The sequence below is a fragment of the Rutidosis leptorrhynchoides genome, chromosome 4 (genome assembly GCF_046630445.1).
Source record: "Rutidosis leptorrhynchoides isolate AG116_Rl617_1_P2 chromosome 4, CSIRO_AGI_Rlap_v1, whole genome shotgun sequence".
NCBI lineage: Eukaryota > Viridiplantae > Streptophyta > Magnoliopsida > Asterales > Asteraceae > Rutidosis > Rutidosis leptorrhynchoides.
Genome location: NC_092336.1, coordinates 380,517,040 through 380,543,171, shown reverse-complemented (window position 1 = coordinate 380,543,171; position 26,132 = coordinate 380,517,040). Strand labels below are relative to the sequence as shown.

At 36.3% G+C, this 26,132-nt stretch overlaps 2 protein-coding genes across 3 annotated transcripts; one reads left to right on the top strand and one right to left on the bottom strand.

The window, feature by feature from the left end:
• Window positions 1-3,884: 3,884 nt before the first annotated feature.
• LOC139843959 (uncharacterized) lies at window positions 3,885-7,951 on the top strand. Of its 2 annotated transcripts, none has more exons than XM_071834145.1 (8): window positions 3,885-4,006; window positions 4,358-4,540; window positions 4,661-4,723; window positions 5,348-5,405; window positions 5,548-5,648; window positions 5,920-5,964; window positions 6,510-6,971; window positions 7,555-7,951. In XM_071834145.1, exons 2-8 carry the CDS (start codon window positions 4,406-4,408, stop codon window positions 7,723-7,725), a joined length of 1,035 nt encoding a protein of 344 aa, XP_071690246.1. In that variant the 5' UTR covers window positions 3,885-4,006; window positions 4,358-4,405; the 3' UTR covers window positions 7,726-7,951. The 2 variants fall into 2 exon arrangements, with proteins under 2 accessions (XP_071690246.1, XP_071690245.1); XM_071834144.1 differs by having other exon boundaries at window positions 3,890-4,006; window positions 4,312-4,540.
• Window positions 7,952-8,132: 181 nt separating this feature from the next.
• On the bottom strand, window positions 8,133-11,832 carry LOC139843958 (probably inactive leucine-rich repeat receptor-like protein kinase At3g28040). Its single transcript, XM_071834143.1, has 2 exons — window positions 10,270-11,832; window positions 8,133-9,684 (listed from the first exon to the last, which is right to left on the bottom strand). Exons 1-2 carry the CDS (start codon window positions 11,808-11,810, stop codon window positions 8,220-8,222), a joined length of 3,006 nt encoding a protein of 1,001 aa, XP_071690244.1. The 5' UTR covers window positions 11,811-11,832; the 3' UTR covers window positions 8,133-8,219.
• Window positions 11,833-26,132: the final 14,300 nt, after the last annotated feature.

Genomic DNA, 26,132 nt, shown 5'->3' with positions numbered 1-26,132 from the left:
CTTGTCCCATGTCTCCACTTTAGATTTTCGAGCCAGATTTCGTTGGTTTTTTTTTTGTATGATCCCACCACAAGGATGCATGTTTCCGGAGCTTAATGGCTACCAACTTAATCTTTAAATGCTCTGGAATATATTTACTGTCGAAAACCCTTCCAACCGTACTCAACCAGTCTAGAAAGTCGTATGGATGAACTGTCCCCGAAAATTCTGGGATCTCCACTTTCATGCCAATATTGCGCAAAGGATCTTCTTGGTACCCTCTGCGAAAACCCCTCGAAACGTTAGCCAATGGATTCGCTTCCTCAGTCGGTTTGTATGTTTGATCAGACTCACTCTCTTCATACTCATGGTGAAGTTCCAACTTAGCAATTCGTCTTTGTAATCCATCAATCTCCACGTCACGTGGATCAACATCATTGCCTCGATCGGCGTTTCTATGAGTTGCTGCCCTACGGGGTCTTCCACGTTAATTACGATCGGCCATTACCTAGCGCTCTGATTACCAAATAATGTCCCAATCGGCCGAACAAATAACAAACATGAAACAAAATCAACACCAAAGCCAAAAAGGCTATTCTTATTTCAAGTGAAAGATAATGATAAAAAGAAAAACTGAGTCCAGGGGAACAAAAAGCCCCGCTTAACTAAGAGGAAATAACATATTACATAGACTTATCAAGTTCAAGTATTACTTCTTATATTAAATAGACTTATCAAATTCCAGTATTTCTTCTTTAGCTTCTGCCCTTCTTTTTCTTTTTAGCTCCATCTTCAATTCCCACCAAATAATCAAATAAAGTTGTGGGTTGGTTTGCGAGTTGGGCCGGATCTACATCAACGTTCATGTTCATCCTCTTCAAGTGGTGTTTTTTCAGCATGGTTTTGTTCTTCGTCTAAGTTTGTAGTTACTGAATCACTAACAGAATTCCTTTATTCCACCAATTTTTTGAAGTACCGGAACATGTTACAATAGGTGTCAATGTGAGGTGAATGTCACTTATAAGTTATAATATATGCTAACCAAAGTTTCAAAACATACCAAATCTTTTTAATTAGGGGCATGTTTAAATAAGTAAAATCTGGTACTCTAGGTCTATCAAATTCCAATATTCCATCTAGGTATTAATTAAACATTAAGCATGATGATTGGTCCCGCCATAATTTGGGCCATTTGGTTAGCCCGAAATGACATCATTTTTAATGGAAAGTTCACTTGTCGTTCTTTCATAGTGCGCAACATCAAGCTAAAAGTCTTCTTATGGGCTACGAATCTCAAGTTTTGTAATGGCTTTCAATCCTATGTATGAGATCAAAATCCATTTTTCTTATGTTTATAGGCCTTTGTTTTGCTTTCTTTGTTTCCTTTCAACTCATGATCGAGTTTAACTCCATCATTGTAATTTTGGTAAGTGTCTTCATTGTTTTGATGAAGCGCTTTACTTTCTTTTATAAAATCTTCGCCTTTGTTAAAAAAAATGGTGAAAGAAACATAATAATCAAACATAATAATAGTGAAAGAAAACTAGAAAATCATGTATGAGACTGTGAATATAAACATAATAATCAAGCACCACACTTATATAGAAAATTAGAAAGATTAGGAGTTGTAAAATTATAGTAAAAAAGGTGAAAGAAAACTAGAAAAGATCACACCTTATAAACACAGCAAGTCAGCAATCGATTAGAAATGGACTTCCATTTCCCAATTTTGTACTTCTATTCTTCCAATTTTGTAAGCAAGTGGCCAAGTGGTGAAGTAGGGAACAAAAGTCAAAATAAAGTTGTCTATCTATAGTTTCTATTAAAATTCTAAAATGATGATGTCATTATTGGGCTAATTCCTTTGTTAAGAAAAAATTAAAAAGAAAAAGAAAAAAATCTAAGCCCTTAAGGTGATGTCATTAATCTAATTAATGACTAATTAAATTAAATCTACTTATTTATTTATTTCATTTTTTCGGGAAAAAAAAATCACTCTCATTAATTAATAATTAAATTATTGTATTATTATTCGAATTCAAATATGAGTTTTATTTACTAGATTAATCACGTTATATATGTATACGAAATACACGTCTCAACAAAAGGTTCTAATGTAGGCTTTTATGACAAGAAAAATAGTAATTGTGATTAAAATTGAAAGATGATGGTGAGAGAATAAATGTACTTCATTTAGTTCGACCAAGTTAAGTACATCAATGTGTTTGAAAAACAACGAGAAGTTTCTTAGTCGGAATCCGTCGACTCATTAAACTAAGTGACTTTAGCGTTTAAATTCACTTAATACCTAAAATATACATCTAAACTGTTTCGTTTAAAGAAACCCGTGATTTCACGGGTCATTTCACTAGTTGAATTAGAGTTTGGAATAGAAGAAGAGGTGCACGTGTGGTGGTGGGTATTACTGTATTAGTAAAAAGTTGAGTTTTAGTTTGTTTGTTTATTTATTTATTTATTTATTTATTACTAGCTCATACAATAAAATCAAATGTGGACTAGTTTTAAATATTTTAATGGCTCATACTATAAAATTACAAATTTAAAAAATTATGAAGTCCTACAATTATATTTAGTGGTGGCATGTACAATTTTAAATAATCATTTTTAAAAACAATTTCGCAACTGGTGGTGTTACGGAACTCCACGAATATAATGCTAAGTTCGCCCCTAAATAATTCACACATTTACTCTTTTAGATAAAGAGATAATAAAAATAATATTCTACTAAATATAATAATGTGAATTTACTAATGACGATCATAAATAACAATGTTAACACACTAATTTATTGTACATGATGGTTGTTACTCAATTTCAATGACATTGACGGTTATTAAAATGTACAATTATTTAAAGCATTTTAACCATGACCCATATTACTGTCTTTATGCCATGGGATCGGTCAGTGTGAGGCTGCCAGAGGATCGGGTGTTTATCAAAATGTTAATCATAAATTCTAAATCCTAAATCCTAAATAATTATAATAATATAAATAAATAGGAGGTGATCCTCACACACTATTTTTTGATTCATGTACACCTAGTTACATGTTTTACCATTAATTATATATATAATAATAATATAAATACTTCTTAGGGGCATAACCATAAGATTATGAGACAAAAGTGGACATGGATCAAAAAGTTGTGTGAGAGAATCACCTCCGACAATTTAATAAAAACTAGTGAAATGACCCGTGAAATCACGGGATTTTTTAAACGAAACAGTTTAATGGTGTATTTTAAGTATTAAGTGAATTTAAACGCTAAAGTCATTTAGTTTAAAGACCCGGCGAATTATGACTAAGAAACTTCTCGTTATTTTTACAAACACATTGATATACTTAACTTGATCGGAATAAATGAACTACATTTATTCTCTCACCATCATCTTCCAATTTTCATCACAATTACTATTTTCATTGTCATAAAAGCCTACATTAGAACCTTTTATTGAGACGTATATTTCGTATACATATATAACGTAATTAATATCGAATTCACCCCGATGAAAAAAATGGAGAGGCTAGCGAATCGGAATTGTATGTAAAGAATTCATATTTGAATTTGAATAGTAATATAAAAATAATTATTAATTAATGAGAATGAATTTTTTTTCCAAAAAATATGAAATAAATAAATAAGTAGATTTAATTTAATTAGTTCATAATTAGATTAGCTTTTTTTTCTATTTAATTTTTTTTAACAAATGAATTAGCTTAACAATGACATAGTCGTTATTATTGTAGAAGAAAATATAGATATAGATAAATTGCCCAAAAGGAACACAACACCCAATTTGAAAACGCAAGTCTGTATACGGAACCTTCATTCTGCTTATTCAAAAAATTTGGTGTTTTCTTTTGACTTTTGAAATCGAATTTAATATTATATTATAAAAGCCTATTTCAATTCTATGCAATTTACCGGGACTCTTATTTATATAGTTGAATTCTTCGTAATTTTGCATTCACCGATCACCATTCGATTCGGTTTCTGTTGTTTTGGTTCGTTCTTCACATCAATTTTTATAATTCTGCCTGTTTATTTCTGAATTTTGTAATGAATTGTTTGACTATAGGTTTATATATATGCTGAATGACGTGTTAATCAAATTAACTGATGAATAAGTTGGTACGCATCTATGTAGCATCAAATTGTGATCATGTGCTACTTTTCACGTTGTGTTTTTCTTATTATGATTGTTGTTAATGTTAATTAATTAGCTTTTAGTTTATTTTGCATTTACATTGAACAACTTTATTGTGTTTATCTATTACTATTTGACTTCTAATTGCTTGAAAAATTGTAGTATCATGTAAGGCTAAGTATGATGGATCAGGTGCTGGTCTTTATAGGTCTTTGTTTCTGAAAGAGTTAAGATCAGCTAAGTGTTTTTGACTACAATGCGTGCACCTTCATTGTTTACACAATGTTTGCCCGGCTTGGGACACCATGACCGGGTAGCTCATAGTGTGTCAATGGTATCTGATAAGGAGATGCATCTGCCTTCACCGGCTGTTGAAATTATACCATCGAAGGTACCTTTTTTTTTTTGTTCTACATGAGGCGATTTGGACCTTTCGGTTTATCATATTCTTTTCACTTAACTTCTGCTTAGTGTATATGTTTAAGAACCGATTATTGTATTGTCCATGCAGATGGGATATGCTTGCAAATATGCTGGGGAGAGCACAGATTGTCAAGGTGTAAACCTCTTCAAGGTGCATAATTTCCCTTCTGATTTTTACCTACTATGTGGTCGTTAAGTAGTGATATTTTTCACAATATGATCTCCCTCATGTTTAATAGATTAGATCTTTAAATAATGTATTGTTGTTTATCAGTCTATGTATATGTAGAAGTATAATGGTTACCTTGCTACCAGTGGCGGATTATAGTTTATCCCAAAGGGGGTATCCGACCCACCTGGATTTAATAGGAAAAAAAATTTTACACTAAAAAAAATAATTTACTTAAAAAGAAGGTTTTTTTATAGTGTTCACCCCTGCTGACAATGGAAAATTTATTAAATTTTTACATCCGCCCCATCAGTATCCGGGTTCAAGTTCAGGCCTGCTTGCTACATTAGAATTTGGCTTTCTGTAGTTGGACATTTTGTGCTACGTCTCTACATTTTCTTCAGAAGTCTTGTTTAGTAGTCATACACAAATCACAATGCGAAGTGAATGTGATATATATATGTGGAGGAAAATTTAATGATTTCTTATGTTAATAGCACCATAGATTTGATTTATGGTTAACTAATATCTGCTTTGGTGCATTAACTGTATGTATATTCAAGATTGTGCAGTAGTGATTAATGGTTCCCCTGATTTTATATGTAGGGAAGAGTTAGCGTCTCGGATATTATAGGTTCAGAGTTGATTTCATCAAAACCTGACGGTAAGTACAAACTTATACCACTGTTACATGCTAATGGTGTACTTGATTTTGCAGTAACGGGACACTAGACTTGTTTAACCTGAAAAATGAATGGTTATTTTTAATCTATAGAGTTTCCAATAATCTAACTTGAAATTTGCAGTTGCTTTGAAATCCTGGGATAGCTCTGTGGATCTTGTTAATATTCTTAAGCACGAGATTCGGGATGGACAGTTAAGCTTTAGAGGCAAAAGGGTGCTTGAGGTATTTTTTTTCTTAGCTGAAATTTTTTTTTATTGATGGGTACTTTTCTGCTCTTGACTTGTGTAACCGATAAGATTATGTTGGACAATATAATTGATATGAGGTTAGATGCTTGTGATTTTTCAATCTTCCATGGAATTTTTTTTTTTTTTTTTTTTTTGTGAATCACATAAACACTGCCTATGATTTGAGCTATTTTGGTCTTTTAGAAGCTTTTTTTTTATCGCCATTTGCCAGTCTATATTAAGAACCATATCTTCTCATTTTCCAGCTTAATTGCAGCTATGGAATCCCAGGGATCTATGCGTGTCTGAAGGTACGTCAAAAAGACTTGATTTATTGCATACCACAGTAGATATGTTATAAATTAGGTATGAAATCTGGATCGCTCCAAAGTATTTTGACCCGATTGATGCCTAGGTTTACCAAATCTCTAACGGGACATGACAAGAATACAATTTGCTTGTTGGCAACAAATCACAAATTTGATGTTAGAGAGTTTGTCTTTTCTGTGTATCCTAAATGAAAGCAATCTACCAAGAGAATTCATTCGAAAATTAATTAATAGCAGTTAAACCGAAAGGGTGCAACTTTTGGCGGGAAACACTACGGGTATTTTAGCTGCCCCTTGACCCCACATGGGGGCGCAACACCTTTGACCCCCGTTATTTCCATGACAATATCAAGTTAACTCTTACAGGCGTGCGCTTCACACTTTCCAAACCTGTTATTAAGTATAATTTGATAACCTATGCTTTCGAGTAAATCACAATTACCTTAAATGATTGTTAGATGACACTAAAACCACCAACATATATTCTAAGATTTCTCATTCCAAACTTGTTTGGTAACACACTGCAGGGAGCTTCAACAGTGCACTTTCATGGTTTAAATGCTGAAATAGTTAGATGCACAACTGTCCCAAACGTTCTGGCCAATCTCGAGCAGGCTCGAGAAACGCAGAGCCGACATCCCGAAAGTCCCGTTACTCCCTCAACACAAACTCTCTCCCCAGTGACTCGATTTTATGCTGGAGAGTGGGACGATCTTGCTCAAGTCTTGTCTGTTGTTAAGAACGATATAGTCGAAACGTCACCGATTGTGAACCGCACCTTCTCGGAAGAAGATCTTACGGATGTGTATAGTAGTCATGACGGTAGCATCACGGGACAAGTTACTTCGTCCAAGCGATCAAGGCCGGGAAGTCGGGTGTGGGAGAGGGCTAATGATGATGACAATGGAGGAGGATATGATGTCATATTGATGGCTGATATTCCACACTCTGTAACATCTTTGAAAAAACTGTATACACTAATTAAAAAGGTCAGTTGTGCTATTCTTTACCACTTTCAGAACGGATAAATTTATAATCATTATAACGTTCTGAAATCTAAGTACGCGTGTATATATGTTCTAAATATTCGTAGACAAAATAGCTGGTTGTGAGTTAGGTCAAAATGGGTTCGGGCTATCGTTAACACACTTTAAAGTATTGTACAACTAGATAAATGCCATTTTAAAAATAATCAATAACCGCAATGAACAATGATTTAATGTGTGTTAACGACAAAATCCTGTTATTTATAATATGAATCCAATTGATTTTGGAGGATGTAAGAGAAAAATGTACACCATATAGGGAACCTTTAACCTATATGAGTATATGCCATGCTTTCCAAGCTTTTCTTAATTTCCCAGTTGATCCGTTCGACACATTTGGATTTTGGCCCATGTCTATTAAGTCACCCTCTAAGAGATAAAACATAAATTGAATTGACCCATCCATAAGTCTAAGGATCAAAATAGGCTCATCTAGTTTAACCATTCATTTAAAAGGTACCACCTTGTCTGCGAGATCCTAATTATAAGTCTCATTTGCAAATCTGTTGGTTTCTTTTTGCAACAGTGCTTGAAACCTCCTTATGGAGTATTATTTGTTGCCACCAAAAAGCATTATGTTTGCTCCAATAGCGCTGCACGGCAGTTGAGAAGCCTGGTTGACGAGGAAGGCGTGTTTGGAGCTCACTTAGTTAAAGAGGTTTCAGACACAGAAGTTTGGAAGTTCTTTCTTAAATAAATCAAACATCCACAGGAAACTATCAGTAAGATTATTATTAGATTGTTAATCTTTTATTTTTTAACCTTTATTCCTTCATTAATTTTACTTGTTTAAAGTAGTTACTTATACCTTCATCTTATTGCTGATTACACTGAGAAATAAATGATATACTGGTTCTTTTATAACATTGTAGTAGTATCTTTATCATTATATATGTAAATGTACAAAACAAATTTCTATTGTATGTTACACCCTGCAAAGTTATCGTTTTTTGATGCAGTAACAAATGATATTAAGTAATCGTATCATGTTGTTTCTTGTTACTATTTATTAATTCCCTTATTTGATATCTTATATGTGTGAATAGCTTTTAAGACATCACAATATGTTCAAAGGCAAGAAGAAGAACAAGAAAATATGCGACGATTAACAAATGTAATAAAAACTTCAACTGCTGGGATTAATAAGTTACTAGAGTTATACATAGTCGAAGTTAAAAGATTATGAAACTCTTAATAGGTTTCCATTCTGTTGCGAATAGGGGTCTTGATGACGTGTAATATCTGAATAACTTCTGCCATTGAAGGCCTACTTGAAGGTATTTGAGAAGTGCATACTAACGCCAATTTTATAACCGGCAAAACCTCTTCTTCGGGATACTCTCCCATACTCTCGTCAACACATTCGAGAACCGTCCCATCTTCTAGCATCCGCTTAACTTCTTCGTTAAGTATCAACACGTTATCATCCCCATACTCGATTGATCGTCTACCTGTCACTATCTCGAGTATCAAAACCCCGAAACCGTAAACATCACATTTCTCATTGACCCGTAGGCTCTGGCAAGCTAACTCGGGAGCTACGTAAACTAACCCACTTTGAAACCGGTTACTCATATCTTCCTTGTCAAGTTTAGCCAAAATTCTTGTTAATCCAAAATCTGATATTTTGGGGTTAAAATCGTCATCTAGGAGAATGTTGGATGGTTTGATGTTATAGTGTACGATAGGTGGACGAAACGAATGATGCAAGTGGGCCAGCCCCTTTGCAGTTCCTAGCAAGATTTTGAACCGTGTTGACCAAGAAAGAGGTTGACTTGTTGACCGGTCATGTAGTTTGGCTTGTAAGCTACCGTTAGGTGCATACTCTGTTACTAAAAGCTGCAACTCAGGAGTCCAATAATACCCTTTTAGTGGAACAAGATTAGGGTGTCTTGCTTTTCCTAAAACTCGAACCTCATGATCAAAATCTTCTTGATATCGGACCATGTTTGAGACAACAAGGTTCTTTATTGCAATATATCTTCCCTCTTCTCCTAACGAAGCTTTATATAAAGTTCCGAAAACGCCCCTCCCAACCTCAGACGCCTTGTTTAGTAAAGATTCAGGATTAACAACCCAACCAGGGGCAATCTTGGAATCAAACCAAACGAGCTTCCCTGTCGATAGGCTGCGCGTTGAGCGAGATGAGCTCGAGCAACTTTCAAGGGCATTACTGACAAATTGCAGCCTTTTTCTTGCTGATATATTGAGTAAGCTTATAACTAACACACCAACCGAAATCAAAACCGCTGCTAAAATGGCGATAATGACCGAAATGCTGATAAATTTATGGTGCTTGGAACTTTTTGATGATTTAGGGTCTTCGCGATTTCCAATTTGATTCCCGTAGGAATACGGATCGAGAACTAAAGGCTTTGGGACATCCATCTTACACGGTCCTTTCAAAAAGGGTGAACAAATACCCAAATTACCCTCTAAACAACTTTGCTGTAAGCTTGGAAATATGCCCTTAGAAGGAAGCCTTCCTTGTAGTCTGTTGTAGGATATATTTACTACTAACAGATTCTCTAGTTCACCTAGATCTTGTGGTATCTCACCGCCTAGCTCGTTGGAATCTAGTTTTAGAATCTTGAGTTTCTTCAAAAGTGACATTGATCTTGGAATCGGCCCTCGCAAATCGTTCCGAGACATGCTCCTGTATTTATCAAAACATTATCACTTTTGCCTTTCATATGTAAGGTTTCAATTGAATTTTTTTTTTTTATATAACGAAAGGAGCAATAATGTGTTGTACAAATCAGTTAATGCTGACTTTTACATGGCGGTTATTATGATATACAACTGTTTTTTGAACTTTAACGACAACCCTAAGGGTTGTCGTTAGGAAAATTCTTGAAAAAATTGCGAGTTATCTTTAACAGGTAAGCATATAGATTTAGTAATAACTTTGATAAAATGGGGACCGGTCAAGGGGTTGACGTTAAAACTCAAAATTCCTACAATGTGTAATTAACGCGTACAACCTCTTAATCAATTAAAAGAATAAATTAAATTACTGTGTAGCAAAAAAGTTATTGTAATCATATTTTTCACTGTACTCTGTTAAGATTTAGAAAATATATGTTTGGGGGTTCAATCCAACCTGCATAGACTTGCGAATAAAAATTGCCTATTTTGACCTTAACCCTTTTTCACTCGCTATACAACCCGGTGGACCCGCCCATTTGCAACCTTTAGGCTTAAAGACAATGTAGGGAGATTAGGTAGACAGGAGACTTACAGAAGGTAGAGGGATGAACATTTCCCGATCTCCTCAGGTATTGATCCTGTCAAATAATTACCATCAAGTTGCAGGATTTCAAGGCTCCCAGAGTTGCATATATCACCTGGGATCGACCCATGAAACGACCCGTTTCGTAAATCTAACACAGTTAGATTTTGAAAATACCCGAGCCTTAAAGGCATTCTCGTCTCAAAATTATTCCATGACAAGTTCAAGTATCTCAACTTGGAGAAAAGTCCCATTTCTGCAGGAATATCACCAGTTAACCGATTTGCAGATAGATCCATAGACTCAAGAGTCTCAAAAAGCCTGCTTGAACCGGGTGGGATTGAACCACTCAGCTGGTTCCTTGATAGATCAATCTTGGTCAAACCCAGTTCAAATAAACCCTCTGGTATGGTACCATCAAATCTATTCCCTCTTAACTTAACCACTGATAGGTTACTCGAGTAGATCAACTCTTTAGGAATGTTCCCACTTAAACTATTACCCGAAAGGCTTAGGTAAGTCAATGAACCTAAACCGCCAATCGACGTTGGAACTTTTCCGTTTAAACCATTGCCCGAAACATCCAAAAATTCCAAACTTTTTAATGTTCCTATCCATTCGGGAAAATCACCCGTTATTATATTATGCGCTAGATTTAGGTAAGTTAGAGCAGAAAGAACTCGGAATGACACGGGGACTGATTCTGTAAAACGGTTATTGCTTAAATCCAACTTCTTTAAATGTGAGCATAAGCCTATACCATGAGGTAAACCTCCTGAAAAATGATTATTTTGTAGAAAAAGCTCTTTTAAGTAATGCAAACCGCTTACACCGTTAGGTATACGACCTGTTAACGCATTGTGTGAAAGATCCAGCGTTCTGATGCGCTTCAACAACCATAGACTTTTAACAAAATCTGGGTTACCCGAAAAACGGTTTCTTGAGAGATTAAGGTGATTTAAATTGGTGCATTGCGAAAGTGAGTTAGGAATAGGACCAAAAAGATTGTTCCTTGACAATGAAAGTACTCGAAGAGACGAACATCTTAAGAAAAACTCGTCAGGAACCGGGCCCGATAAGAAGTTTTCAGATAAATCAAGAAACTTTATCCGGCCCGAGTTGATTAAAGATGGTGGGATGCTACCAGAAAGCCGATTATGCGAAAGATTAAGGTTTTCAAGGTTGTTAAGGAGTGATAATTGTGGATTAAGGTTGCCTGTAAGTTCGTTATGAGCAAGATTTAGTACCTGTAGGTTTTGAAGCTTCTCGAGACCCTTACCGATCTTCCCCGACAAATTCAAGCTGTTAAGCGACAGCTTTATGACTCGACCCGTTGCAGGATTACATGTTATGAACTTCCAAGAACATGGGGAGTTGTCTTCTTGATTCCATGATGATAGATGAGATGATGAGTCATCAATTTCTGCTTTGAAAGCTATTAGTCCTAAAACATCATCATTTAGGTTAAGAGAATCATCATCAATGCTCATGAAACATCTCAAAGAAGACACTGAGATTAATGCAAGAATGAAAAACTTAAGGTAACCCATTAAAGTGTTTTCCTTTTTTACCCTTTTGTTCTTCTTAAGAGATGCATGAAAGAGATAAAAAGTGTTACTGAGTGAGTATTAACATGATTTATGAGGATGGAAGTCTGTCAGTTAGGGAATGTTTTTTTCTAAGGCAGTAAAATAATAATAATATATTCTGAGTGGTTAAAATAGATATTGGATCCATTGGACCACATGTATTACTTTGGTGATCTGAGTTTTTTGTTTCTTCCTTCATCTTTATACTAGTGTGTTTTTCCTCAATTTAGGTATCATCATTGGGACTAGCAAATGGTGTCTAGAGCATCTTGTTCATGATGTACCATTTACATTACATGTTGTACCTTATTGTTTAAATCGGAAGCCTTAAGAATCACAACTGAGATTACTGTATAATTTAAAATTCTAGACAATTTGAATTGTCATGTTACTAAATATGATTTACAGATTACAGGGATTGAAATCTGTTGCAAAAATAGTTTGAATTAGCTAATGGGACCCATATGGCAACCTGCATTGCTTTGATACTCATGAATTGTTTGTTTCTTGCTTTATTTTTATACTTGTGTGTTTTTCTCAAGTTAAAGTATCATCACTAGCGGCTAATAGATGTTTAAAACCCCATGTTAAGCCGCGTACATATGAGTAAAATATATCAGACACTAGTCTGAAAAGTAAAAACCTTTATCCGTTTATCTATTTAGATCTTTAAAACATACTTTAGTATGTTTATCATGTTGTACCTTCTTGCATTAGTTGTTGTACCTTAGATGTCTATCTTGCATTTGTCCTGCAGATTTGGGCACCTTGTTTTAGTTTCATTTACACTACTATGTTCTTCAAATTAGGTACAAGCAATAACATTGATTGAAACATGTCTTGTGCTTTTTTTTCCTTTTATTTCCCCTAGTTGCGCATCTTAATCAAGTTGGGACCATTTGCATTAACTACTGCACCTCTGTACATTCATCGTTGCATCTTGATATCTCATTTTGCATTGATTGTTCTGCATATCATTCATTCAATTTCTTCCTTATCTAGACACTAGACACTGAAGTTCACTTTGGTAATCAAGGTTAAAGTTGAATGAAGATGATGTAAATATGTACTCCCTCTATCCGAATTTAGTAGTCTTTTCGAAAAAAAATCACATAGTTTAAAACATATCATTATCACGATCTACTTTTTGTTTACTTTACAGTACCCCTTACTTTTTTACTTAACTTTTTGTTTTTTTTATATATATATATATATATATATATATACATAAAGATTATCACATTGTATTTTTTTTTTTTTGTATTATGCCTTTATCATTGGTACCTGAAGAAGAGTCAAGAAATTATTACACTTAGTGGCAGGGCTATCAATAAACACCTGCAAAGCGCTCACATGAGCAGGAATTGGTGGATCTGGAGCATTTGACGATGTGATAGCAGGGATGATGATAGTGGGGGGTGGAGAATGATAGGAAGAGTCGTCTTCCGGCCTCAACTCCTGAAAATCAGTCTCATCAAAAGGAGTAAAGTTCCGGTCAGGAGTTTTCAAAATTTCCTCCTCTTGACTTTCAAGGATCTCCACCGTCCTCTGCTCACCACCTTCAGCAGCCTTTCCTTGGCTATCATCAGACTCTGTTAAACGAACTACCATATCAAATAAGTTAACATTATAAACAGACATAACAGTTATGAACAAAGATGCATGAAATATCAAGAAAAGGCAATATTGGCATACTTCTTCGACGTTTTTGCTTAGGGCTTCCCTTAGCATCTTTTGCTCCCTTAGAGCTTCTACCCTTCTTGGGTATCTTTGTGATTGCAGGAGGGCTGGGGAGCGTTTCACCAGTAATATCAACCTAGCCTGTTGTTTCATGCTCGGTGTGTAACATCCCGCATTTTTTCGTTAAATTATTTTAACGCCTGTCTTTTTTTTTATAGATAATATCTTCCGTTATCTAAATTCGTACCTTTCGTTGACTAACGTTCTAATATTTCCGTTATTTAATTATAACATCACTCGTTTACTCGAGCGTTTTTAAAATAATTCGTTTGGTTAATTCCCGCACCCGACTACAAACTTGAGGGACTAAACTTGCCAAGAGGGCAAAGGGATGACTAGGTCAACTAGTCAACCTTCACCCTCCTCCATTCATTTCATCCTCCCCATTTCATTACTTCCATTTTTATTCTCTCAAACCCTCAAACATAAAATCATCATCTAAATTCGATCTAGGAAGCTTGCAACAAAACAATTTACATATTTGGAATCCCCTCTTCATCCTCTACAATTTGATACCAACTTCATCTCGTTTGGGTAACATTTCTAAAACTCTAGATTTCTCTAAATTCGTGTTTTTGACTTGAAATGGTGTTAATTAGTGTCTATGGCTCGTGTCTAGCATGAATATATGATTTATTTGCTCGATTTGTTGTTTTGGGTAACTAGTATGAACATTTGAAATGGGTGTGCTTAATCTTTGATTTTAGATGAGTTAATGTTGTTAAATTGTTAAAGTTCATGTTTTAATTGTGTTACTAGTATCACTAACTTCAATTTGTTGTGTAGGTTGCTTTAGAAAACTTCATAAACTTGCATATTGATTTTGTGAGTTTTGGTTAGGGTTTGATAACTCTTAAAATGGACTTTTGATGATTTGAATGCCATGAAATGATGTTGGTAAGTTTTTAGTTGTATTGCATGTTTCATTACCTTCAAAACGGCATATCACATGTATAAATTGGATTCCCGAATCATGAAATGCATTTTGCGAACTTGAGACTTTGATTATGAACATTTAACGATTATTTGACGAGGTTTTTGTTGTTGTAAATGATGAACTCGATTGATGATATGTGGTTAGTTGTACTCCTTGTCAAAATACCTTTCCAACGATATAAGATACATGTTCTAAGTGTTTTCGGTTCACAAATTGTGTTAGTTTGAGTTTTGGTTCGTGCTCTTGTGTGTTTCAGCAAACAGGGTCTGTATACTGATCTGGACGCCGTCCAAATTCTTGGTCGCCGTCCAGTCCTTCAATGCTAGACGCCGTCCAGCAAATCTGGACGCCGTCCAGATGAACTGCCAGATTCTGTTTCGCTTGGTCGTTTACCGTTTAATTCTAACTATGCTACGCACCTCCGATTAACATGAAACTTGGCCAACGTGCTCATATATGATTATATAACTTAGAAAAATTGTCCAAGACCTGACCCGACCGCATTGACTTTGACTTTGACCAAGTTTGACTTTTAGTCAAACTTAACCAAATACTTATGCAATCATTCTAATCTTTCTTTTATACTTGATTCTTGCATGAAACTTGACAATGTGACTCACATGCTATATATATTCGAGTCGTAACGAGCCATAGGACTAATTGAACACATTTCGCCTGAACTTGTGTCGTAACCGGTAATTGATACAACTTACTTGTTTAGGTCAAGGCTAAGCAACTTTCATGCACACGTTTACTTTGTGAAGTACTTTTATACTCGTGCACCTGAGGTGAGATCATAGTCCCATCTTTCAACAACTTTTATACTTTTAAATCATGAGATGAGAAACATATACAGTTTTATACAACATACTTTATACTTTGAACACAAGTACGGAAACAAACATTCCACAGCGAGTTAGAACAAAAAGCCTCAATTCGATTATCATTAGTTACACTTGCAGGGTGTAAGCGAGAACTTATATTATGTGATCACATGGGCTTGACGAGCCTCATTCGGACGGTTCGCTACCGTTAGCGGATGAAATATATTTTCGAGTTTAGTGTATATTCTAACACTAAGCAACAGGGTGCAAAACAGTTAAGTCTTGATAATTGGGTGCTCGCGAACATACTTTTGGAATGCAAACGATTTGGATAATCAACTATACAAAATCTTGTGGTTCAAAAACAACGTTTACAAACACCTATGATTTCACCAACGTTTTTCGTTGACAGTTTTCTATATGTTTCTCAGGTTCATACTTGGCTATTTGATACATGCTTTCGCGTACACTCATACTTGCTTGGGGTCAAGCATACATACATGCATACGCTAGTGATAACACCTTTGAATTCAAACATATTGTTTACATACTTACTGTTGGTCCCTTGATAACAACAGGAGTATTGTAGAGGGGGGGTGAATACAATTTCTTTTAAAATAACTTAACATTTAAACACGATTAGTATTCAAGCATGCAAATAAATTGAGTCACAGGTAATTCGTAACATCCCGCATTTTTCCGTTAAATTATTTTAACGCCGTCTTTTTTTTTATTTATTTAATATCCTCAGCATCTCGATTCGTATCCTCTTTTAGCTACATTCTTAAAATATTTTCGTTATTGGATTATAACGTCCCCCGTACTCTCGTGAAGTTAAATATTCGTTCGGTTAATTTCCGCACCCGACTACAAACTAGAGGGACTAGTTTTGCCAAAAAGACAAAGAGGTGACTAGCTTTTGACTAGTCAACCCCACCTCCCATCTTTTTCATTTTCATTTTTCCTTTTCTTTCACTACTTCCATAATTTCTCTCAATTCTCCATTTTGAAGATTCATCATCTAAATCAAATCGGTCAAGCTTCAATCCAAACAAATTACATATTTGGAATCCTTGCAACTTCCTCTTCGATTCCATACCAATTTCATCTCATTTGGGTAACTTTCTAAAATCACTAGATTTCTTTAAATTCGTGTTCTTGACTTATAAAGTAGTTAATTAGTGTCTATGGCTCATTGTGATGTCGTGTATGTAATTTGTATGCTCGATTTGTTGTTTTTGGTGTAACTAGTTCATTATGAAAATTGCTTGCTAAATCTTTGATTTTGGATGATTAAAAGTTGTTTAATTGTTAAAGTTCATGTATTAAATGTGTTACTAGCGTCATTAGCTTCAATTTGATGTGTAGGTTGATTAAGAAAACTTCAAAAACATGATTATTGATTTTGAGATGTTTGACTAGGGTTTGATAGTTCTTGACATGAATTTTTGGATGCTTGAATGCCATGAAATGTTAATTGTTAGTGTTTAGTAGTAATGTATGCTTCATTACCTTCAAAACGGCATATCACATGTGTGAATTGGATTCCCGAAACTTAAAATGCATTTGATGAACTTGAAACTTTGAAAATGGATTCTTAATGATCACTTGACGGAAAATCGGTTATTGAAATTGATGTTTTTGTTTGATGAAACGTGTTTAGTTGTTTTCCTTGTCAAATTACCTTTCCAACGATATATAGTATGCATTTTGGATGTTTTCGGTTCATAAAATATGTTAATTTGAGTTTTGGTTCGTGACTTGGTCTATTTTTCTGCAAACAGCAAAAATTCCAGGTATGCGCGCCGTGCAACCTCAGCGCGCCGCGCAAAATAGAAATCCCAGATATTTGCCCCCTTTAGTTGAGTTCTGACCCGGATTTACACTAGGGTGCGCGCCGCGCAACCCATAGCGCGCCGCGCATATGCCCAGCTCATTTTTTGTTTTTATTTTTCCTTTCACAAAATGTTTCCCGCTTAACCGTAACTCCGATTAACATGAAACTTGGCCATTCTGCTCATAAATGATTTCTCATCATGGGAAAATTGTCGGATACCCGACCCGACCCCGTTGACCTTGACTTTGACCAAGTTTGACTTTTAGTCAAACTTAACCAAACAATTATACGATCGTTCTAACATGCTTAATTACTTGTATCGTGCATGAAACTTGACTAATTGATTCACATGCTACATAATCGAGTCGTAACGAGCCATAGGACTAATTGAACATCTTTGACCGTTTGTGTTTACCGTTATTGATATAACCTATATGTTTAGGTCAAGACTAGCTTTGTCTTTGCACGCGTTTACTTGTTGAAGTACTTTATTAACTCTTGCACGCAAGGTGAGATCATAGTCCCACTTTTACTCTTTTTGAACTTATATTTGGGATGAGAAAACATAAACGATTCTTTTGAACTAAGTGAACACAAGAACGGGAAAACAAACATTCTACATACGAGTTTAGAACAAAAATCCTCAATTCGATTATCATTAGTTACACTTGACGGGTGTAAGCGAGAACTTATGTTATATGGCCATATGGGTTGACAACCCTCATCTTTGACGGTTCGCTACCGTCTACAGATGAAATATATTTTCGAGAATCAGTGTTTGTTCTAGCACTATGGATGGGGTATACAATGGATGGAATGTTAAGCTTTGATAATTGGGTGCTCGTGAATATTAACTTTTAGAATGTATTACTATTATTTCAACTTTTCAAACCTTGTGGTTCGACTTACTTACTTTTACTCACTTACTTACTTAAACCTATGATTTCACCAACGTTTTCGTTGACAGATTTCTATGTTTTTCTCAGGGCTTGCACGATATGTGAAACATGCTTCCGCTTACTATTTGATACTTGCATTGGATGTCGAGTATACATGCATTTCATGGAGCGTCTTTTGACTTTACTTTAAACCGTGTCGTCTAGATTTCATTTGTACTTATAACCTTGTAACTTAACTTTTGGTTGAACAATTCTTGTAAACTTTGGAAACAATCTTTATTTTGAAATGAAGGCGACATATTTTGGTCAAACGTTGTCATAAAGACTTATGACCAGGTGATGGGACCCATGTAGACGACGCCGTCACTTGACGATTTTTCGGGGTCGTTACAAGTGGTATCAGAGCCTTGGTTGTAGGGATTTAGAGTTCATTTGTGTCCACCCCGAGTCATAGGGTACATAGGTGAATCTAGACTACAACCGGCATATAGACTGAAGTAGGAATTACTTGACTATTTGTGCATTTATACTCGAACTCTTCTATCATATCTAACTCGTATTCGATCTTGATCTTACGTTGATAAATTTTGTTGATGCGCCACCTTGACTTTATGAAGTAATGTTAAATGCACATGAGAATCAGGGTAATATAATTTCCGGGATTATATTACGGTGATTCACATGGACGTTCCGACATTATGACATAGAGAATTTAAGGCGAGTCAAGGAAAATTTTCTCTCTATCCTTATTCCATGCCACGGTTAGTATTGTTGAAAATACTAACCAACGATATTCTTGTCTCATGAAGGAACAATGGCTCACCAAGGTCAACACAATACTCCTCTCGAAATCCTAGAACAAGCTCTTCAACGAATGATAACAACCGCCGTGGGTACGGCCGTGGCCGATCACTTTTCTAACAACAACAATCATGGAGCCGGTAATTCAATCGAAGGTTGCTCCTACAAGAACTTCATGAAGTACAATCCTTCCACTTTCGATGGAACCGGAGGACCGGTTACTCTCACCCGATGGTTTGAACAAATGGAGACCGTTTTTAACACAAGCGGTTGTCGAGACCAAGATGAGGTCAAGTTTTCCACCCTCACTTTCACCGGCATTGCTCTTTCGTGGTGGAACAAGTACGTACAATCGGTGGGTATCGATGAAGCCCACACACTCTCTTGGACCGAATTAAGAGAAAGAATGATCACCGAATACTTCCCGCGCGACGAGACTCGAAGGCTCGAGCAGGGTCTAAGGAATTTAAAAATGGTCGGGAACGACCTCGAAGCTTATAATCAACGGTTTACCGAACTAGTCACAATGTGTCCAAATATCATGACTCCCGAATCCCTAAGAGTCGAACTTTACATGGATGGCCTCCCTAAGAGCATTCAACACAGGGTAATGACACCTCGACCCACTAACCTACAAGAGGCTTTAACAATGGCCCGCCATACTTTAGACACGGCGAATGAAATGGAAACGCCGGCACCAATGGTCGAGAACCAATCGAGCGGCAATAAAAGAACATGGGAAGCCTCTCAATCAAGCAACCACAACCACAACAACCTCTCCAAGAAGCCTTTCGCCTCCAACGACAAGAAAGGCTATACCGGAAAACTACCTTTTTGTAACGAATGCCACAAGCATCACTTTGAAGGATGTGGCAGGTTTCGCCACCGGCGCCAAGGACCCGTCGCTCGAAAGATGCCCAACGCACACAGAACGGGTGCTTGCTTCGAATGTGGCCAACTGGGTCATTTTAGGAATGTGTGCCCAAATAAGAAATCAACCCCAACGCACGCCGTTGAACCTTCAACATCGACACCTAGGATGCCCGGAACGACGATGGACTAGTAACGGGTACGTTTCTTCACAACAAACCGTATACTTCATACTTATTCGATTCCATTACCGCTAGACGTTTTATAACCAAGTCTTTGACTCGTGCTCTTTGCACTCCACTTTTTCCCTAGACACTACTTAGGCAATTTAAGTGACCAACGGGATATATTGTGTGCCTATAAATTTTATCAGAGGATATACGTTAAGAATTATGACTTGACACCTATAGAACTAAGGAGCTCAAAACCTATTCGTTAAGGAGAAATTTTTTTTTTTCTTTCTTTCCTACAATTATGTATGGATTTTTGTGAACTAAATAATTTTCGGTTGGAAACCGATACCCACTTCCTCGTATCCATGACCTCATGATTATTTGCGTGAAACTCGTGTGTATTCCAAATCGACCTCCGTTCCGGTTATCACCAATTGGGGGTTAAGGGAGACGATGTCTCCTAAGCCATCTTCCGAACTCACAACGTTAGTTGTAAATCTCTCTTGGTACCATTCGATTTATCCAAGGCACGCCCGTATCCACAAACCTCTCGAACCGCGTATGCAAATTCATATAGACTAATTCGTTATTGTATTTATAGATGATATCTTGACCTATCCAAGTAAAGAAGGAAAACGAACAACATCACCATCTCCCGCTCGAACTTTTGAGAAAAGAGCAACTCTATACCAAAGTCTCTGAGTGAGAATTTCTGTTGAACGAAGTCCAATTTTCTAGACCATGATGTTAATGGTCAAGGCATTACAATCAATCTCGAAATCAAGCCACATGTAATCAGGAAACTCTCCCAACTCAGACTTGTATTCGTAAAATCTTAGATCTCGTCTATTTTTACCGAAGATTCATTTCTGACTTTTCTCGTGTTACACGACTTTTAAACTCGTTAACTCACTAAGGAAAACTTTAAACCTCTCCGTGTTCGAACCTTGAGCGTGATTCTTCACACCAACAATTCTAGTTAAAATCGTATAGCAACAGATGGAACTCAAACATGGAAATATTTCTACTTGAACGCCGAAAGGCATACTCTCTCGTCTCAAAAATCAACATAACTAAAATTCGTTATTTTGCACGAAGAATTCGAATACTAAATTGTGGATCCGATCAATTTTCACGTCATCCCGTACCACACTACCTACCTCTGTTATTTCACCGTCACCGTCTAATATTACTGGAATTTAAGATAACACACAATCCAACGATACTTCACTCTTCTTTGACTTAACGCCCTTGTGTTTCTGATAATCGGTCAACTATTATTCAACCCCGAACTATACAACTACGTGTACTACCTCGTTTCTCTTTCAGACTTCAACTTTTGACAACTAGAGGCACGTTATGGCAACCCCGAGATGTAAGCTCATCCTATTCTAAGTCCTCATTTCACTCCTATCTTTATCGCTCGCATTTCCGTTTAAGGAAACTCCTTGTAACATTTCTCCATGGATAGAGAAACTCTTCATATTACAATAGTATTCGCCACGAGGGTGAATAGTTCTAACGAACATTTTCGAACCCTAACTAACTTGTTCAAACGTATATTAAGAGATTCTATTCCAACACGGTGCATCTTTGTCAATTATCACGTATCGAAATACTCGTTTCACTTCTAGTTTTGCAAGAGACCTTGGAGACCCGCTTAGACATGAGTACCGCGTACCACCCACAAACCGACGAACCGAGCAAACGAACGATTTACGTCTTGGAAAGACATGTCACAAACTCGTATTGTCACCTTTAGTAGATCACTCTTACAACAGTAGATACCACTCGTGTGTTCACACGCACTTTCCGAAACCCTATATGACCGCTAATGTCATACCCCTGTTCATTTAACCAAAGCATCAACCACCGAAATCTGAACTCCATCAAGAAACAACAATTGAGATCGTTCAAGTCCGAGAAGGGCTCGAGACAACCCATTGTCGCCAGAAGAGTTATACCAAACTTAGATGAAAACCTCACCAAACCCAGTGTGTAACCGCGTAATATTGAGAAACCGCACCTTGGAAGGGTGTAATCCATTTTGGGAAATCGAGAAAGGCTATATCCGCAATATTGAACCTTTTGAAACCTTGGGGCGTATTGGAACCGCTTCCTACCGTTTAGAACTTCCGACTCAATTAAGTTTCCGTTTACCCTACATTTCATGTAACAAACTTAGAAACGTGTCCTGCGGAACAGGAACGTGCAATCCTGCTAGATACATCAACTATCGATGACAAACTACTCTTCATAGGAAAACCAGTTGAAACCAGGGATCGTAAAAACCAAACCTTAATACAACGTGAAACCCTAACTATCCAAATTCATGAGAACACTCAAGGACGTACCTTCACTTATTCATAGCATTGACATCTCCGGTCTCGAGTGAGAGGCATCGATTATTACTTCCAACTAAATTTCGGGACGAAATTTCTTTTGAGGTGTGGATAATGTAACATCCCGCATTTTTCCGTTAAATTATTTTAACGCCGTCTTTTTTTTTTTATTTATTTAATATCCTCAGCATCTCGATTCGTATCCTCTTTTAGCTACATTCTTAAAATATTTTCGTTATTGGATTATAACGTCCCCCGTACTCTCGTGAAGTTAAATATTCGTTCGGTTAATTTCCGCACCCGACTACAAACTAGAGGGACTAGTTTTGCCAAAAAGACAAAGAGGTGACTAGCTTTTGACTAGTCAACCCCACCTCCCATCTTTTTCATTTTCATTTTTCCTTTTCTTTCACTACTTCCATAATTTCTCTCAATTCTCCATTTTGAAGATTCATCATCTAAATCAAATCGGTCAAGCTTCAATCCAAACAAATTACATATTTGGAATCCTTGCAACTTCCTCTTCGATTCCATACCAATTTCATCTCATTTGGGTAACTTTCTAAAATCACTAGATTTCTTTAAATTCCTGTTCTTGACTTATAAAGTAGTTAATTAGTGTCTATGGCTCATTGTGATGTCGTGTATGTAATTTGCATGCTCGATTTGTTGTTTTTGGTGTAACTAGTTCATTATGAAAATTGCTTGCTAAATCTTTGATTTTGGATGATTAAAAGTTGTTTAATTGTTAAAGTTCATGTATTAAATGTGTTACTAGCGTCATTAGCTTCAATTTGATGTGTAGGTTGATTAAGAAAACTTCAAAAACATGATTATTGATTTTGAGATGTTTGACTAGGGTTTGATAGTTCTTGACATGAATTTTTGGATGCTTGAATGCCATGAAATGTTAATTGTTAGTGTTTAGTAGTAATGTATGCTTCATTACCTTCAAAACGGCATATCACATGTGTGAATTGGATTCCCGAAACTTAAAATGCATTTGATGAACTTGAAACTTTGAAAATGGATTCTTAATGATCACTTGACGGAAAATCGGTTATTGAAATTGATGTTTTTGTTTGATGAAACGTGTTTAGTTGTTTTCCTTGTCAAATTACCTTTCCAACGATATATAGTATGCATTTTGGATGTTTTCGGTTCATAAAATATGTTAATTTGAGTTTTGGTTCGTGACTTGGTCTATTTTTCTGCAAACAGCAAAAATTCTAGGTATGCGCGCCGTGCAACCTCAGCGCGCCACGCAAAATAGAAATCCCATATATTTGCCCCCTTTAGTTGAGTTCTGACCCGGATTTACACTAGGGTGCGCGCCGCGCAACCCATAGCGCGCCGCGCATATGCCCAGCTCATTTTTTGTTTTTATTTTTCCTTTCACAAAATGTTTCCCGCTTAACCGTAACTCCGATTAACATGAAACTTGGCCATTCTGCTCATAAATGATTTCTCATCATGGGAAAATTGTCGGATACCCGACCCGACCCCGTTGACCTTGACTTTGACCAAGTTTGACTTTTAGTCAAACTTAACCAAACAATTATACGATCGTTCTAACATGCTTAATTACTTGTATCGTGCATGAAACTTGACTAATTGATTCACATGCTACATAATCGAGTCGTAACGAGCCATAGGACTAATTGAACATCTTTGACCATTTGTGTTTACCGTTATTGATATAACCTATATGTTTAGGTCAAGACTAGCTTTGTCTTTGCACGCGTTTACTTGTTGAAGTACTTTATTAACTCTTGCACGCAAGGTGAGATCATAGTCCCACTTTTACTCTTTTTGAACTTATATTTGGGATGAGAAAACATAAACGATTCTTTTGAACTAAGTGAACACAAGAACGGGAAAACAAACATTCTACATACGAGTTTAGAACAAAAATCCTCAATTCGATTATCATTAGTTACACTTGACGGGTGTAAGCGAGAACTTATGTTATATGGCCATATGGGTTGACAACCCTCATCTTTGACGGTTCGCTACCGTCTACAGATGAAATATATTTTCGAGAATCAGTGTTTGTTCTAGCACTATGGATGGGGTATACAATGGATGGAATGTTAAGCTTTGATAATTGGGTGCTCGTGAATATTAACTTTTAGAATGTATTACTATTATTTCAACTTTTCAAACCTTGTGGTTCGACTTACTTACTTTTACTCACTTACTTACTTAAACCTATGATTTCACCAACGTTTTCGTTGACAGATTTCTATGTTTTTCTCAGGGCTTGCACGATATGTGAAACATGCTTCCGCTTACTATTTGATACTTGCATTGGATGTCGAGTATACATGCATTTCATGGAGCGTCTTTTGACTTTACTTTAAACCGTGTCGTCTAGATTTCATTTGTACTTATAACCTTGTAACTTAACTTTTGGTTGAACAATTCTTGTAAACTTTGGAAACAATCTTTATTTTGAAATGAAGGCGACATATTTTGGTCAAACGTTGTCATAAAGACTTATGACCAGGTGATGGGACCCATGTAGACGACGCCGTCACTTGACGATTTGTCGGGGTCGTTACATAATTTTCAATAGTTATTCTTTATTGATTAAATCACAAAGAATCACAACTATCCTTGGCGGAATGATAGTTGGTTGATACAGATTACCTAGATTATAGCTTAGAGGTAAACTAACAGCTATTACACGTTTTGACTCTATACAAATAAACCCACACCACTAGTTGTTACAATAGTGGATACAAATAGTAGTCCTATTATCCGTGTAATGGTTCTATTGTCCATTGGTACATAGGATGTCTGTACTTGTAGGGACAAATATATCAGAGAGCATGCTCTCCTCTTTCCTCTTTGGTAGCTATTTGCAGGAACACCCCAATTCGGTTTGGCACCACTATTTGATTATACAAATAGAATGTTGTGTTCCCTAGGTGTTGACAAAGTATAACCCATGTCTGCACATGCGTTAAACTTCTGCATTCCCACGTGGTCTTGTAAGGTCACTTGTCAGCCGCCGACGCGTGTCCTTTTCTGTTCAACTTTTTCTTAGACTTCTGTTGAATAGTACCATTGATGTAGACCACTCGGGAAACTACTATGCTTATAATGGAGCATAGCTGTCTTGTGTAGTAAGCTACATTCCAGCTGTGCTGGTTCTTCATTGCTGAGCCACTTCATGTTCTTGATTTGCTGAGTACACATCCTGTGCTGATTGAAGAACACTGTCTACCTTGTGCTGGTAGACTGAGCAGCAAACTAAACACTCGACACAGCAATATCTGTTGTCTATACATAAACAAACTTGTGCTGACTGCACATATCATTTTAGTGCAAATAAATTACAGTTTTATCATAATTAAATCCTTAATTATTTTGGGGACTCAACAATCTCCCCCTATTTGATGATGACAAAACCTATGACATATAGAGAAAACACAAAGCCAGCACCGAGGGACCTAATGAAAAATAGGCAGTAAATTTGTCCATTTTTAAGTTTGTTTTTGGGATCTTTTGTTGAGTTATCCATATCTTATAATTTGATATGATTTTGAAGATAAACTCATTTCACTTTCATTACAACAGAGAATGTACAGTAATTATAGCAACAGCAAAATGAAAAGTGAATTAAACAAAAGATACAATTTGAGCACATAGGAGACTATCTATCTTTATCTTTATCTCGTTCTTCTTCAGATAGCTCCTCTTGTTTGATTCTCCAGCTTTCAGGGAACAGATAAGGTACATCAGCAGGGTCAAATACAGGGATATGAGGAGGTAGAATGATGGGGCCTTTTCCGGTTGGTCCTTCACCAGTAGATTGCTTTCCTTTAGGCTTTTGAGAAAGAACTTCTTCTACA

Bases quoted from the DNA above. Each gene is read 5' to 3' on its own strand.
- LOC139843959 (XM_071834145.1), top strand. From the start codon at position 4,406: ATGCGTGCACCTTCATTGTTTACACAATGTTTGCCCGGCTTGGGACAC. The intron at 5,406-5,547 runs GTAAGTACAAAC...TGAAATTTGCAG, and splicing joins GATTTCATCAAAACCTGACG to TTGCTTTGAAATCCTGGGAT. The intron at 5,965-6,509 runs GTACGTCAAAAA...AACACACTGCAG, and splicing joins GGATCTATGCGTGTCTGAAG to GGAGCTTCAACAGTGCACTT.
- LOC139843958 (XM_071834143.1), bottom strand. From the start codon at position 11,810: ATGGGTTACCTTAAGTTTTTCATTCTTGCATTAATCTCAGTGTCTTCT. The intron at 9,685-10,269 runs GTAAGTCTCCTG...TGATAAATACAG, and splicing joins TGTTCATCCCTCTACCTTCT to GAGCATGTCTCGGAACGATT.